The following is a 14,397-nucleotide window of genomic DNA, read 5'->3' as shown; positions in this document are numbered from 1 at the left end:
TTCCAAAAGTAAAAATTAATTTTTCTTATTATAAACTTTTTCTCTAATTTTAATCCAACATCCCTTCTTCCTGGTCACGGGTTATGTCAGTCCCTTCTACCCATTACATCCAGTCCATCAATCTGGTGATCTTATATCCGAGGCCCTTAAGTCTCTTCTATGCCCCTTCTGCAGATTTTCTTGTTCTTGTTTGCGCTTATGCACTTCTTTGTCTTTTGTTGATTTCTTTCGTAGTTTCTTATCATCATCTTTGTAATCCAAAAAGTAGTTTTCCAAAAAGTAGTTGTCAACCTGTTTCATAGTCCCACCAGAGTTAAGAGCTTCCTTGACTCCAAACACTTCCAGACAGACTCCCAATTCCATCTTCCACTGCGGCAACTTTTGCTCCTGCAGGATTTTGGATCTCTCCATTTGTGTTGTTTCAGTTGTAATCACAACTTCTTCCGTCTTCTTCTGCCCTTGGACTTGCCCTGTCAAACCAGTTTCCTGAGTCGGTCGCTGTATAGTTTCTTTATCCTTGTTTCCTGTTAATCCATATTCGCTGGTTACAGCAGTCATCAAGTCCAACTTTTCATTCATCAAATTCATTTTCTCCTGCAGCTGCTCCAGCACAGCATTTGTCTTGCCAAGGGCAGACACCAAAACCTCCTTGCAAATCATTTCTGTTCAAGGTCAAACGTCTGGTCCCACGATCACAATCTGACAGATGTAAAGTCTCAAGTAAACTGCAACAACAGACTGGCAGGCTCCCTCTAGGGGACACAATTTCTATTTGTATCCATCTTTAAAATGTATCAAACAAAGAAGATTACTTTCGATTTCAAATACTTTGTTTCTTTAAAGTGGCGTTGAAGTTAATTTGTTTCTCCTTTTTAGCTATCTGTCAAAATCTCCCCTTTCAATCAATGGACATCTCAAACAATTTCTGTCCTGACACCCCGTCCCCAGGTTTGGGACGATGGAAACAAATTCCTTTACTCTCCTCCTGCAGGATTAAACAGTCAAATTCCCCCCCCCCCTTTTCTCCTGCTTCCCAGGGGGTTTTATTGGTTGTGGATGTAGGAAATTTCCAACTTTAAAATGATTTCCAGGCTATTAGATTGCAAGGTCTTTGCTTCAGTCTGTTTACAAAAAGCGGAAGGTGGACTTCCTGTTTAAACCTTCCCGCTTTGTTGCCTAATTCACAAATTTAACAAGTTTCTTGATCCAATTTTCCGTTTTTACTCATGGGTACTTGTTTTAGAGTCCAATTGTCATCAGGAAAAAGTCAGCGCTCTCCGGCGATGGCTGTGCGGCTTCCCTCCGTGAAAGTAGCAATCGGTTCGCAGCACCGCGCTGCTCACCCCACTTCACTCCGGAGCCCCCAAAAAGGGGTTTCCTCGCGAGTAGGGGAGGCGCTCTTGGTGCTCAGCCAAACCCCACGTTCCCAGGCTTCTCCACCTGGGATTTCTAGCGGGTCCCTGCCTTCGCCGCGACAGGAAGACCCAATTTCCACGGAGCCCGTTCCTCCGGTCGGAGGAACTCTGCCATTCGCCGATGGCGCTAACCCGGAAGTCTTAACCTGAAACTGGTCTTAACCAGAAGCACCACTTTAGCTAATGGGGCCTTCTGCTGCCGCCGTGCTGCCAGAGCACAATTTCTGTTCTCATCCTGAAGCAAAGTTCTTAACCTGAAGCATTATTTCTGGGTTAGCGGAGTCTGTAACCTGAAGTGTATGTAACCTGAAGCGTATGTAACCCGAGGTAGCACTGTATACATAAGAATGCATATGTTGACAATAATAAGATATCATTTGTCTGCCTCAGCAGAAGAAATTAGGTACCTCCTAATTCCAACTGTTCATTATAAGAATAACTGTTTAAAAGCTGGTACAGTGGTACCTCAGGTTAGGTACTTAATTCGTTCCATTCTTAACCTGAAACTGTTCTTAACCTGAAGCACCACTTTAGCTAATGGGGCCTCCTGCTGCTGCCGCGCTGCTGGAGCCCGATTTCTGTTCTTATCCTGAAGCAAAGTTCTTAACCCAAAGCACTATTTCTGGGTTAGCGGAGTGTGTAACCTGAAGCGTATGTAACCTGAAGCGTATGTAACCCGAGGTACCACTGTACCTCAGTTTGATCCCTGCCCTGGCCTTTCCCTTCCTTGTCCCTTTTCCCTTGTGTTTTTATGAGTCTTCAGGCAGTTTCAGGAGTTGGACTAAATGACCCTTGTGGTCCAACTCTGTTCTATGATCCTAAGTCTACCATGAGCAGTCTCATTTTTAATCAACACCTTTCCAGACTCCCGCCTGAGACAACAGCCTCACTGCACCTCATGAGCACCCAAAGAAAAGGATGGAATTGGATTGGGGCTGCAATGCAGTGAGAGGAAGCTTGACTCTTAATCCTGTGCCAGTCTCATCAAAAGTGACTTACAGTACCCCCAAAATCTATTTACCCTGACCTAGTAATGACCTAGTAATGGAGCTTTGACCTTGAGAATCCCCAGGTGGAACGCTTGAGTCGGGAGCTTGGGCTGCAACTGACAAGGCCTAGCACTGCTGATCAGGGTATGGGAGTAGATCATAGAGCAGAGCTTTCTAAACTTGTCATGTTGGCGACACACTTTGCAGACATGCATCATTTCGCAACACAATAATTCAGTTTTACTGACAAACCAGAGGTTAAACTAACCCCTTTCCCACCCCGGGAAGAGCGTGGGGAGCATTCGCGCAACACACCTACACCCTGCGGCCAACACACTTGTGTTTGGAAAGCTCTAGCGTAGAGTGTTAGATTCAGTTGCCATTTCTCCCACACACACACCCTCAAGCAGGTGATTGGTGGTAGTAAGTACTAAAAACATGCACGATTCAGCCCACATTATGCACATGCTTTCAAGGTACCCTGAGATAAAGCAGGTTTTTCCAGCAGTCAGCAATGGTCAAAGAAAGTGTCTTGTGCCTCCAGCCACTGCTCGATGCTATAGCTTTTCTTTCTCAAGGAACTGGTTGCTGTTCTGCTGTTTCTAATGCCGGCAGGAGGGCCATATGGGAGCCTCAGGGGGTTGCATAATAACTGGCTTGTGATGGTCATTCTGGATCCTGGATGGTCTCAGCCACCAGGATTAATGATGAATCCTTGTGCCTTCATGTAATGAGTCCTTTGTCCTAAAGGCAAAGCTAAAGCTAAAGTCCAGTCAAAGGAGACTGTGGGCTGCGGCCCACATCTTGCTTTCAGGCCAAGGGAGCCAGCGTTTGTCCACAGACAGCTTTCTGCGTCATGTGGCCAGCATGACTAAACCGCTTCTGGCGCAATGGGACACCATAATGGAAGCTTGAGCGCCCAGAAACGCCATTTACCTTCCCACTGCAGTGGTACCTATTTATCTACTTGCACTTACATGCTTTCGAACTGCCGACCTTCCAATCAGCAAGCCCAAGAGGCTCAGTGGTTTAGACCACAGCACCACCCTCACTTTTTTGCTTAAAGGCAAAACAGACCATCACACAGTTGAACGACAGCAAAATGGCTGCGAATTCGCCCCACTGAAATTAGTGAGATTTACATCCGAGACCTGGGAGAAGAACTGGTGGAGGAGGACTGGAAGAAATTTAAGGACTACCTACAAAAACACTGTAAATTGTATGAATGTTAAGAAAGATGTAAGATTGGTAATAAGATGGCTCCAACAAATTAGTTACAATGAAAAGAAATCTATATGTAATTGAAAGAAAAGATAAATTTTGGATAAATAGTATGTTAAAATTAAAGTTCTAAAAAAGTGAGTTAAATCCTAAAACTTGAGATTCAATATTGGAAAACTACATTATATGAATTGAAACAGGTTAGCAATTTGCTAGCAAATATATGAGTTTAGAAGGCAGGAACAAGAGATGAGAGGAAGTCCAAAGATGAGAATGAAATGTGGTTAAGGGAAAATACTATGTTATTATGTATGTCTTTTATTGTCTAAACAAAATTTTAATAAATATCATTATATATATAAAAAAAGAAATTAGTGAGATTTACATTTGAGTATTTATTTTAAAATTTTATGCACTGCACTTTCCTATAAGGCTAAAAGCACCCTATTACAAAATAAAAATCAGAGACATCAGTGAGAGAGGGTTGGCAAAGAAACAGAGATTCAGAAAACCTGCCTAATAAATATAGTTTTTAGAAGACATGTATAAAGAGAAAGGTATGACTCTTGCTGAACTTCTATTAGCAAGGAGTACCACAAGACACAGCCTGCCATACTAGGGGTTCAGCCCCTCTACCAGGCAGTGAAGTGAAGTGAAGTGAAGGCCAGCCAGACTTCAGGGGCATGTGAGACCACAAACAGTCCCCCATCAGAAGACTTCAGTGATTGAGACAGAACGTAAGGAATGAGCTGGTTCTTAAATAACCTTGGGTGCAAGTTATTTAAGTCATTGTGAATTAACACAGGCCCCTGGCCTGATAGCAGATTGATTGCCATTGTAGCTCTCTCAACAGGAGAATAACATCTTGCCAAAGACCTGCTCCTGTGAGAAATCTGGCTGCTACATTGTTTACTAGTTTCGGCTTCCAGACCGGATTCAAGGGCAGAGCCAACTAAGAGTGTACAAAATTGCCCTGTTCATTCAAGAGCTGGTTAAGTGGTCCTGTCACATGGACCAACCACAAAACTAGGAGAGCACCACTGGCACCCAGAGAGAAAAGCCCAGATGCTGGAAATGAGATTTATTCCAGGTCTGGAATAACAGACGACTGTGATTTCGGTAGCTGTATGTGAGTATCTTAAATAGGAGTAGGCATATTGTATCCATAAGGGGGTTATGTTCCGCGACATCTTTTATCTCGGCGACAGACAGCAGAGAGCCAAAGGCAACATCATCCTGCAAACCAGCTGGCCTGACCCTGACCACAATGTGCCCTGAGAATGAGCATCTCTCCATGCAAAAAAAAAACAAAAAAAAAACCATTTTAGTTCTCATGTTTTTCTTTGGGTAGTTTACATATCTGGGCCAAGAAAGTTATTCTATGATCTCTATGGGTAAAAAAAAAATCACATGACTCACACGCTTATGATTAGACAGGCTTCTTCTTCCTTTTACCAGAGCGAAAAGTAGCAGTGCACCAGAAGAGAGACAGTGGCAGTATCTTATCTGAGCCCACAGCATCGGTTCATCATGGGTGAATTCCTGCAGCAGTTCCTCGCTTGCCTCGGGGGCTTGACTTGTCTCGTTTTCCTGGTGAAATGCGTTCGACTTTTGAAATATTTCTCTCCGCTTGTATGGAGTACTGTGCCTGAGTCTTTTTTCCGGTCCATGGGAGAATGGGCAGGTAAAGCAACTTTTCCTCATATTTTTATTTCTGGGGAAATGCGAACGGATGTGTTGGGACGGGAGCAGGGGAGCAACTCTGTGGGCACCAGCTTTGCAACACAAAAGTTCCCAGCTTGTGGCATCACCAAAGGGGGCTAGGAAAGACTCTTGCCTGCAATCCTGGGGAGTTGATGCCAGTCAGAGTGGGGAAGTATTGAGCTAGAATCTAGATGGACCTACAGTCCTCTAACCACGACACTGGCTCTCAATCTTTGAAGGTTCATGGGCAGTGCTGGATTTACATATAGTGGTACCTCTGGTTATGAACTTAATTCGTTCCGGAGGTCCGTTCTTAACCTGAAACCGTTCTTAACCTGAGGTACCACTTTGGCTAGTGGGGCCTCCCATTGCTCCCGTGCTACTGGCACGCGATTTCTGTTCTCATCCTGAGGTAAAGTTCTTAACCCGAGGTACTACTTCCGGGTTAGCGGAGTCTGTAACCCAAAGTGTTTGTAACCCGAGGTGTTTGTAACCTGAGGTACCACTGTATAAGCTAAACAAGCTATAGCTTAGGGCCCCGGACTCTTGGGGGCCCCCCAAAAAAATTAAAGGGGGAAAAAACTGGATGCACATTTCCAAAATATAAGATAATAAACAAATAAAATAAAATCTACATACAGCAACAGTGTTTTGTGTTGTATAGGCTCCTATGATGTAAGGAATGAGCCACCAATCATTTTAAGAATAACTTAATAATTCTTTCACTATTAATATACAGACATATGTCAGGTTGAAGTAGCTTCGGATTGAGTGCTCCGCAGCGACCCAGAAGTAACGGAATGCGTTACTTCCAGGTTTTGTCACTCACACATGCGCAGACGCTCAAAATGACATCACGCGCATGCGCGGAAGAGGCGAATCGCGACCCACACGCGCGCAGACGTGGGTTGCATTCGCTTCAGGTTACGAACGGGGCTCCGGAACGGATCCCATTCACTTCCAGAGGTACCACTGTACTTCTTCTTAATTGTATTTTAGTTCAACAATTACTTTGATAAAATACATATTTTGTGATGTGCAAATGGCTTTAGATACCTATTAGGTCCATAAATTTCCATATAGCATATATTCAACACAAAAAAACATATTATAATATTGACACATGCACCCTTGAAATTTTTTTTAATGCAGTTATGTAACTGAGAAGCGTTAATATGCAACTTCAATCTTTTTGAAATACAAAGAAATTCAGGCTGCGGTCCTACACAAATTTATGTGGAAGTAAGCTCCAGTAAACTCAGTGGAACTTGTTTTGGAACAGACACATGCAGGACAGCAATGAGAATTACTTTTGCCTGTGGCAATGACTGGTTTGCCTGTGGCAGCTTCCTAGCCCACATCATCTTAATACGATTTACAAACCTAAGTTCTCCGGGCATTATCATTTTTTATGAGTGAATAGACAAATTTCCTACTCAGTGATGTGACTACAAACTGATAATTTAAAATAAAAACAAACCCATGGGTTTGGATGCTAAGATAATGGATGCTTTGTAAACCTTTAGGCAGAGCAACTCCAAAGAAATGGATGGACCTAACTTAGTCGTGCTCATTAATTTCAGTACATCTACTCTGAGTAAAAGTAGTTAAAAGAAGAAAAAAAAGAAAAATCGGAGACATAATGGGTTGAAATGTATGATATTGAATAAGAGTTGAAAGAGGGTAAGGAATTGCTGAATTTGATTGTGTAAAGGGGAACACAGAAAAGGGGGATGTGAGGAAGTCAGGAAAGAGGGTTATAAAGATAATACGTAAAAAACTAGATTCTTTTTGTTCTTTGTTTTTTCTTATTGTTTTCTTATGTTTTTTTGTTTGTTTGTTGGATTGTTTATTGTATAATGTCTTTTTCTATTGTTTTGTTGAATTGTTATTATATAAAATCTTAATAAATATCTTTTAAAAAAAAAGTAGTTAAAAACAATAATTTCCAATGATTTTTCAAAGAAACAAAAAGTAAAGAGTCCCAAAAAGTAAAACACAAAATATAACAATATAATAAAAAGAAAAAGAGGTCATGGACATGTTGCACAGCTTTTGTCAAGGGTGCCAACAAACACCAGATAAATAATTTTGTCCTTGGGGTTTTGAAAAAATGAGAATCAAACATTCCAAACGTCCAACAAAGCTCTCACATGCCATGGAATATTTTGCAGAAGAGGAATATTCCAAACATTTTTCAACCAAGAAGAAACACAGAGTTTAGACAAAGTTTTCCATTTTTGTACAATTGAGAGACCTGCTGCTGCGAATAAGAGAAGCAGTATTTTTATATTTATATTTTGCTTTTATGTCATGATTACCCTCCTCAAATAAGGAGAGGAGTACCAATTGTGGGGTGAATTGAATAGGTTCCTTAATAATTTGAGAGATTTCTTCAAAAACTTCCAGGGGTGCCCAAACTTTTTTCAAAGAGGGCCAGATTTGATGAAGTTGTTCAGCTTTTTTTAGTACTGAAGTTGGTGAGCTTTTTAAAGGATTTTACCCCAGGACATATACTGCCATGGGGGCCAGATTAAATTGACCGGCGGGCCGGATTAGGCCCCCAAAATGGACTTTGGACATGCCTGCTAGTTTAGACTAAAGACTTTAACTAGTAGATATGCCCCCCCCCCCATAAATGGAAGTGAGTTTGAGAGGACCCACATCCCTGCTAACAATCTGGAGCACTAGTCTGGAGGTAAAACATGAAAGAGAGACTGCCCTACCATCTGCGGTTTATTTTGAGAGCAAGTTCCCTCAAATAGTTTGATTAGTCTATTGGTCCACATTCTGTTCTCAATACGTATCATAATTAAAGTCTGTTTCCCAATTTTGTTTCAAACTCACAAGTTTTCTAGTCATACTACTGTACTTACCATTTCCATAATAATAATAATAGTAGTAATAATAATAATAATAAATTTTATTTATACCCCGCCCTCCCCAGCCAGAGCTGGGCTCAGGGCGGCTAACACCAGTAAAATTAAAGTAAAAACATAATGGGGGGGGGGGACCAATTTAAAATACAGGTTAAAATGCAATTTAAAATGCAGCCTCATTTTAAAAGTAGCAAACCAAAACTATAAGGGAAGGGAAACATTAGGGTCAGACTGAGTCCAAACCAAAGGCCAGGTGGAACAGCTCTGTCTTGCAGGCCCTGCAGAAAGATATCAAGTCCCGCAGGGCCCTAGTCTCTTGTGACAGAGCGTTCCACCAAGTCGGGGCCAGTACTGAAAAGGCCCTGGCCCTAGTTGAGACCAATCTAACCACCTTGCGACTTGGGACCTCCAAATATATAGTGACCTCCAAAATATATAGTGACCTCCAAAATATATAGTGCTGCCCTAAAGCCTTTCCAGTAGAACCAATATTTAGAAGTCTGTCTTCTGTTCATGTGAGGAGTTGAGTAGCTTGTACACATACATATGCAGTGCTTTTCTTCTGGAAAAGTAAGGGAGGAACTCACCAAAATATTTGTTTGTTTGTTTGTTTGTTTGTTTGTTTGTTTGTTTGTTTGTTTGTTGTGGGCCCAGTCACAGTGCTGCCACACCCACCCACCCAGACAGTGATCTGGATTAGAAATGGCCACAACATTATTGATTACAGATATAGGGGATTTTTGGCTCAGGCACTGAGTGTATGTACAGTGGTACCTCCCTCGGGTTACATATGCTTCAGGTTATAGACTCTGCTAACCCAGAAATAGTATCTTGGGTTAAGAACTTTGCTTCAGGATGAGAACAGAAATTGTGCTCGGGCGGCACAGCAGCAGCAGGAGGCCCCATTAGCTAAAGTGGTGCTTCAGGTTAAGAACAGTTTCAGGTTAAGAACGGACTTCCGGAACGAATTAAATACTTAACCCAAGGTACCACTGTAAATCTGTTACAGCCACACCAGACCAAAAATAACAATTAATTTTTAAAAGGTGGAACTCAGCTGTACGGCTGCAAATAAGTATGTTGTAAAGTGCATTATACAAATGTGACACTAGATGGCGATGGTGAGCTGTGGCAAATTCAATATATTTTTCAAAAAATTTTTTTTTAAAAAAAGCATTTTCACAGCATTTTTTATATGTGTCTAGATTCCACCCTGCTTAAAAAGCAAACAAATCCCTGCATATAGGTCGTTTAGGTGGTGTGCAATTTTATATAATTGAAACCCACCAACATCTAAACCGATGGTCAGAGATGATGGGAGCTATTGCCCAGCAATATCTCAAGGGGTGCCGTCTCTGCATTTCTCCATCAATGAGACTGGGATGGGGGGAAAAATAAAATCACGTGGAACCACAGTGTTTGAAATGCAAGAAAGAACAAGCCAGCTAAAAATCACATACTGTCTTTATTGTCTCGTCATTTAGTGATCACAGGATCTGGCGATGGGATTGGAAAAGCCTATTCCTTTGAGGTATGATAAATATGTACAGAATCTCTTTGCATTTATGTCGTGTTTTGGACTATTCATAGGGCTTTGCATACATGTTTCTCACAGTCAGTCAGTCAGTCAGTCAGTCAGTCAGTTTTATTGCACATAGCCAAAGGCTGCCGCAATGTACACAAGAATCATTCAACAATTAAAATATGCTGGATTAATACAAAAAACTTAAAACACTTATATAATCAAGACATTACCTACTGTAAACAGAGCTATAAAAGTACCTTAATATACAGGTTAAGACATTAAACAATAAAATTTATAGGCTAAAATCGTCACATGGCCACTAATATATTAAAAAATAATATTAATTAGTACAATGTGCAATTATATTCAGAGTTTGGTGCTAAAGATAGGATATAGCTTGATGTAGATAGGGTCAAATAAATTCATCTCCTTTACAGTTGGTGGCTATCTTGGCTATATAATTTGCTCTAATTTTCCTAGCGGCAGTTGCAAAGAGTGCTACAGGCCAGGTCAGGGATTCTCTGCTACAGAAAGTCATTCTTTGCAGCCTCCCCATGGTGCCTCACAAAGGAAATTGTGGAAAATGTTGTCCCCAAGCTCCTGCAACATGGAACCAACAGTCTTTGGGGCAAGGGGATTGCCTTCTGCATAACACTGATGTATTGAAGAGGCAGGAAGAGAGAAGCTTCCAGACTTGAAACTGTACTATGAAGCGGCAGCTTTCTGCTGGTTGAAAGACTGGCTACTTCTTGAAAATGCAGACATTCTAGATTTGGAAGGATTTGATAATAGGTTCGGTTGGCATGCATATATTTGGTATGACAAGGTCAAAGCGCACAAGGGTTTTAAAAATCATATTGTCAGGAAAGCACTGTTTAACGTTTGGATTTGGTATAAGGACTTATTGGAAAATAAAACTCCCAGGTGGCTCTCACCAATGGAAGCTAAGGAGGTGAAGAAACTTAATATGAAAACTAATTGGCCAAAATATTGGGAAATTTTAGAACAAGAAAGTGGTGAACTTAAATTACAAAGTTTTGAGAAAATAAAGTCCAAGGTACGAGATTGGCTCCATTATTTTCAAATAATGGAGGTTTATAAACATGACAGGAAAATTGGTTTCCAGGTGGAAAAATCGAAATTAGAAACAGAATTGTTAGAACCCAATACTAAGAATTTATCAAGGATGTATAACTTGCTGCTGAAGTGGAGTACAATAGATGAGACAGTGAAATCAGCCATGATTAGATGGGCACAGGACATAGGTCATGACATTATGTTTGCTGACTGGGAGCAGTTATGGACCACAGATATTAAATTCACGGCATGTAATGCCTTAAGAGAAAACATTATGAAAATGATTTATAGGTGGTACATGACCCCAGTCAAGCTTGCGAAGATTTATCATCTGCCCAATAATAAATGTTGGAAATGTAAAGAGACTGAAGGAACCTTCTTCCACCTTTGGTGGACCTGCCCAAAGATTAAGGCCTTCTGGGAAATGATTTATAATGAGATTAAGAAAGTACTTAGATGCACCTTTCATAAAAAACCAGAGGCTTTTCTCTTGGGTATGGTCGGCCAATTGGTGCCGAGGAAGGACAAGAACTTTTTTTTGTATGCTACTACGGCAGCAAGGATCCTTCTAGCAAAGTATTGGAAGACACAAGAGCTACCCACGCTGGAGGAGTGGCAGGCGAAAGTGATTGACTTCATGGGACTGGCAGAAATGACTGGCAGAATCCGCGACCAAGAGAAAGAGACTGTGGAGGAAGATTGGAAGAAGTTTAAAATATATCTTAAGAACTGCTATAAAATTGAAGAGTGCTAAAATGTTAAGGGAAAGGAAGAGGTATAATTGCAGCGGCAAATTTTTTATGATTTAGGGTGAAATTGAAAAGGAGAACAAATTTAAAATTTAATTGATTAAAAGGGTTGCTGAATAATTGTAAAATAAGGATGCAAAAAGGGGAAGGTATGGGGAAGTCTGAGAAAAGAGGCTTATGAAAATGAGGAAACGAAAATATGATTTTATGTGTTTGTTTGTTTGTTTGTTGTTGTTTTGTCTTTTAAAGATGGAAAATTTAATTAAAAAATTATAAAAAAATATAAATAATAATAATAATAATTTTTTATTTATACTCCCCCCTCCCAGGGCAGAGCCGGGCTCAGGCCGGCTAACACCAGTAAAATTACAATTAAAAATAAAAATAAAAAATAAACCAATTTAAAATACAGGTTAAAATATAATTTAAAATGCAGCCTCATTTTAATAGTAGCCCATAGATCAAAACCATAAGGGGAGGAAAACATAAGGGTCAGACTGATGTGGACACAGTGGCGGAGGAAGGGGTTGGGGGGGCGGTCCACCCCGGGTGCCATCCATAGCTGTCAACTTATAGATTTGAAAATAAGGGACCAGCAGCGTTGAAAATAAGGGACCAGCAGCCAAAATAAGGGAGCTGCAGCCTCACCTGTTCCAGGCACTCCAGTCTTCCTGTCCTCCTGCAGTCTGGTCAAACTCATGCTGGTAGCTTCGAGAACACTGTCCAACCAACTTTGTAACCAGAGGTTCAGCTGAATAGAATCTGAATCACATGTACCACAAGGCCTATGCAGCCTCAACTTAAGATGGCTCCCCGACCTGGCTTTGCACTGCAAAGTTTGCAGCAGCACGTGTAACAAAATGGCGTCCAGCATTCAAAAAACCCCTCTGCTTGCATTAACTAGCCACACACAAGGCATGCAAGCTCCACCCCCCAGTCGTTCTTAGACTTCTTATTGGGTGAGCAACACAGCCAAGCAACACAGTTGGAGCCTCCCTCCTCCCTGGTCGGCAGGGAGGGAGGGAGAGGAGCTGCTTCCTTTGAAATTTAAGGGACATCATTTAAGGGACATCCATCAATAAGGGCCGGCAGCAGGACATGACACTGGAATAAGGGACTGTCCCTTCAAATAAGGGACGCTTGACAGCTATGGTGCCATCTCTGGGGGGGGGTGAGCCCCATGGGGGGCTCGTCCCACCGCCCCTGGGCGCGGCAGCACAAGCCGCCGCCATCGCACCGCCACAGTGAAGGATCCTCCGCTCGTGGCTGCACCCTCCGCTGTCGTCCATACAGCGCTTGAGCGGCGCTGTCAACAAACCGCCCAGTGGCACATGCACGTGTGATGTACGTACCACACATGCGGGCTGCACACATGCGTCATATGGACGGCGGCGGTATCCGCGCCGCTATATACCGTGCATGCCTGCCCCATATGGATGGCGGTGGGATCCCTCTTCCGCCGCTGCTGCCGTGAGCAGAGGATCCCACCACCGTGCGTACTGTGTGCGTGCATGCACGATACGTAGCGGCATGCGTGGTGTGACGTTAACATATGAGAGTGCTGGAGGTGAAATAGTTAAACAGGTTACCCAATCAGAACCCAGCGGGTGGAGTCAGAGGGAGTATAAAACCAGCTCTGGGAGGAGCAGAGAGGAAGAGTTTGTTGGGAGTTGGGTGGTTGGTTGGAGTGGGAGTGAATTGGGACAGAGTCTGTGGGTAGGTTGAGTTAGTGTAGTGAAATAAGCTGAGTCAGGAACAGTTAGGAGCTAGGAAGACAAGTAAATATCTGAGAGGTGGTTTAGTGAGTGAGAGCAGGTAGCGGAAGTTATAGGTCTGGATAGGCTCCCCATGAATGTAATTGACCGATACCGTTTATGAAACCACTTGCTTGTTAAACTGCATTAAATAAACCGAAGTTTATATTCCAGTTTAACCCTGACTGTACCAGGTAGGGCCTGGGTGGTGGCAGCGAGAAATAAAGTAGTGGCACAGGGATCAATAGACGGTGAAACGTCCGGGGACCCTGTGTGGTAGTAGCAGCACATGTGCATGCGCTATACATATGGCACGTGCACATGCACCGGTGGGCACTTTGCCCTGCCCCCACCCCGGGTGTTGGTTCTCCTTCCTTCACCCCTGTGTGGACACTTCCCTAAGTGGCCTTGTGGACCACTTAATCTATCCTGCTGTCTGATGCAAGAAGTGTTGGAACCAAAGCATCCCGAAGAGATGCTGTCCAGCCTCTGCTTGAAGACTTCCAGGGAAGGAGAGCTTGTCTCTCCACCCAGACACATTGGGCACCAACTGTGGTGAGCTTCTGCCAGCTGTTAAAAATGCAACTTATTTACTCAAACTTCCTTTGGCCTGATACCAGCTGAATGATTCCTGACTGCTATAATTGAGATGGGTTGTTTTTATTGTTGTTGTTTTAAAATGGTATATTCTGTTGCTTATGAGTTGTTGTTTTGAATTTGAATGTGTGTGTGTTTTTACTGAACACTGCACTGTTTCCAAATAAACAAATGGTCCCATAATTGACCTGCATTCATTTACTCCTAATGTTCAACTAAAACCCACCCTCCTGTAATTTAAACTTATTTGATCTAGTCCTGCTCTCTAGGGCAGCAGAGAAGAAGTCTTTGCCCTGTTAAACCACTGAGCCTAGGACTTGCCGATCAGAAGGTCGGCGGTTCAAATCCCCGCGACGGGTTGAGCTCCCGTTGCTCGGTCCCAGCTCCTGCCAACCTAGCAGTTCGAAAGCACGTCAAAGTGCAAGTAGATAAATAGGTACCGCTCTGGTGGGAAGGTAAACGGCGTTTCCGTGTGCTACTCTAGTTC

At 42.5% G+C, this 14,397-nt stretch overlaps 1 protein-coding gene across 3 annotated transcripts in view; it reads left to right on the top strand.

Annotated features, from left to right (window-relative positions):
- HSD17B3 (hydroxysteroid 17-beta dehydrogenase 3) overlaps positions 1 to 14,397 on the top strand; it is a 31,528-nt gene that overhangs the window by 1,297 nt on the left and 15,834 nt on the right. The window contains exons 1-3 of one of the 3 annotated variants that reach the window (XM_083702130.1): positions 4,087 to 4,754; positions 5,084 to 5,309; positions 9,693 to 9,739. In XM_083702130.1, the coding sequence (XP_083558256.1) occupies positions 5,156 to 5,309; positions 9,693 to 9,739 (201 nt within the window). In that variant the 5' untranslated portion in view covers positions 4,087 to 4,754; positions 5,084 to 5,155. Of the gene's footprint in view, positions 1 to 4,086; positions 4,755 to 5,083; positions 5,310 to 9,692; positions 9,740 to 14,397 lie in introns of those variants that run through there. The other 2 variants (XM_083702132.1, XM_083702131.1) reach the window with 2 other exon arrangements.

The sequence above is a fragment of the Podarcis gaigeae genome, assembly GCF_964106915.1.
Source record: "Podarcis gaigeae genome assembly, chromosome: 11".
In the NCBI taxonomy this organism is placed as follows: Eukaryota; Metazoa; Chordata; class Lepidosauria; order Squamata; family Lacertidae; genus Podarcis; species Podarcis gaigeae.
The sequence above is the reverse complement of the archived record's forward strand: the minus strand, read 5'-3'. Positions and strand labels throughout refer to the sequence as shown.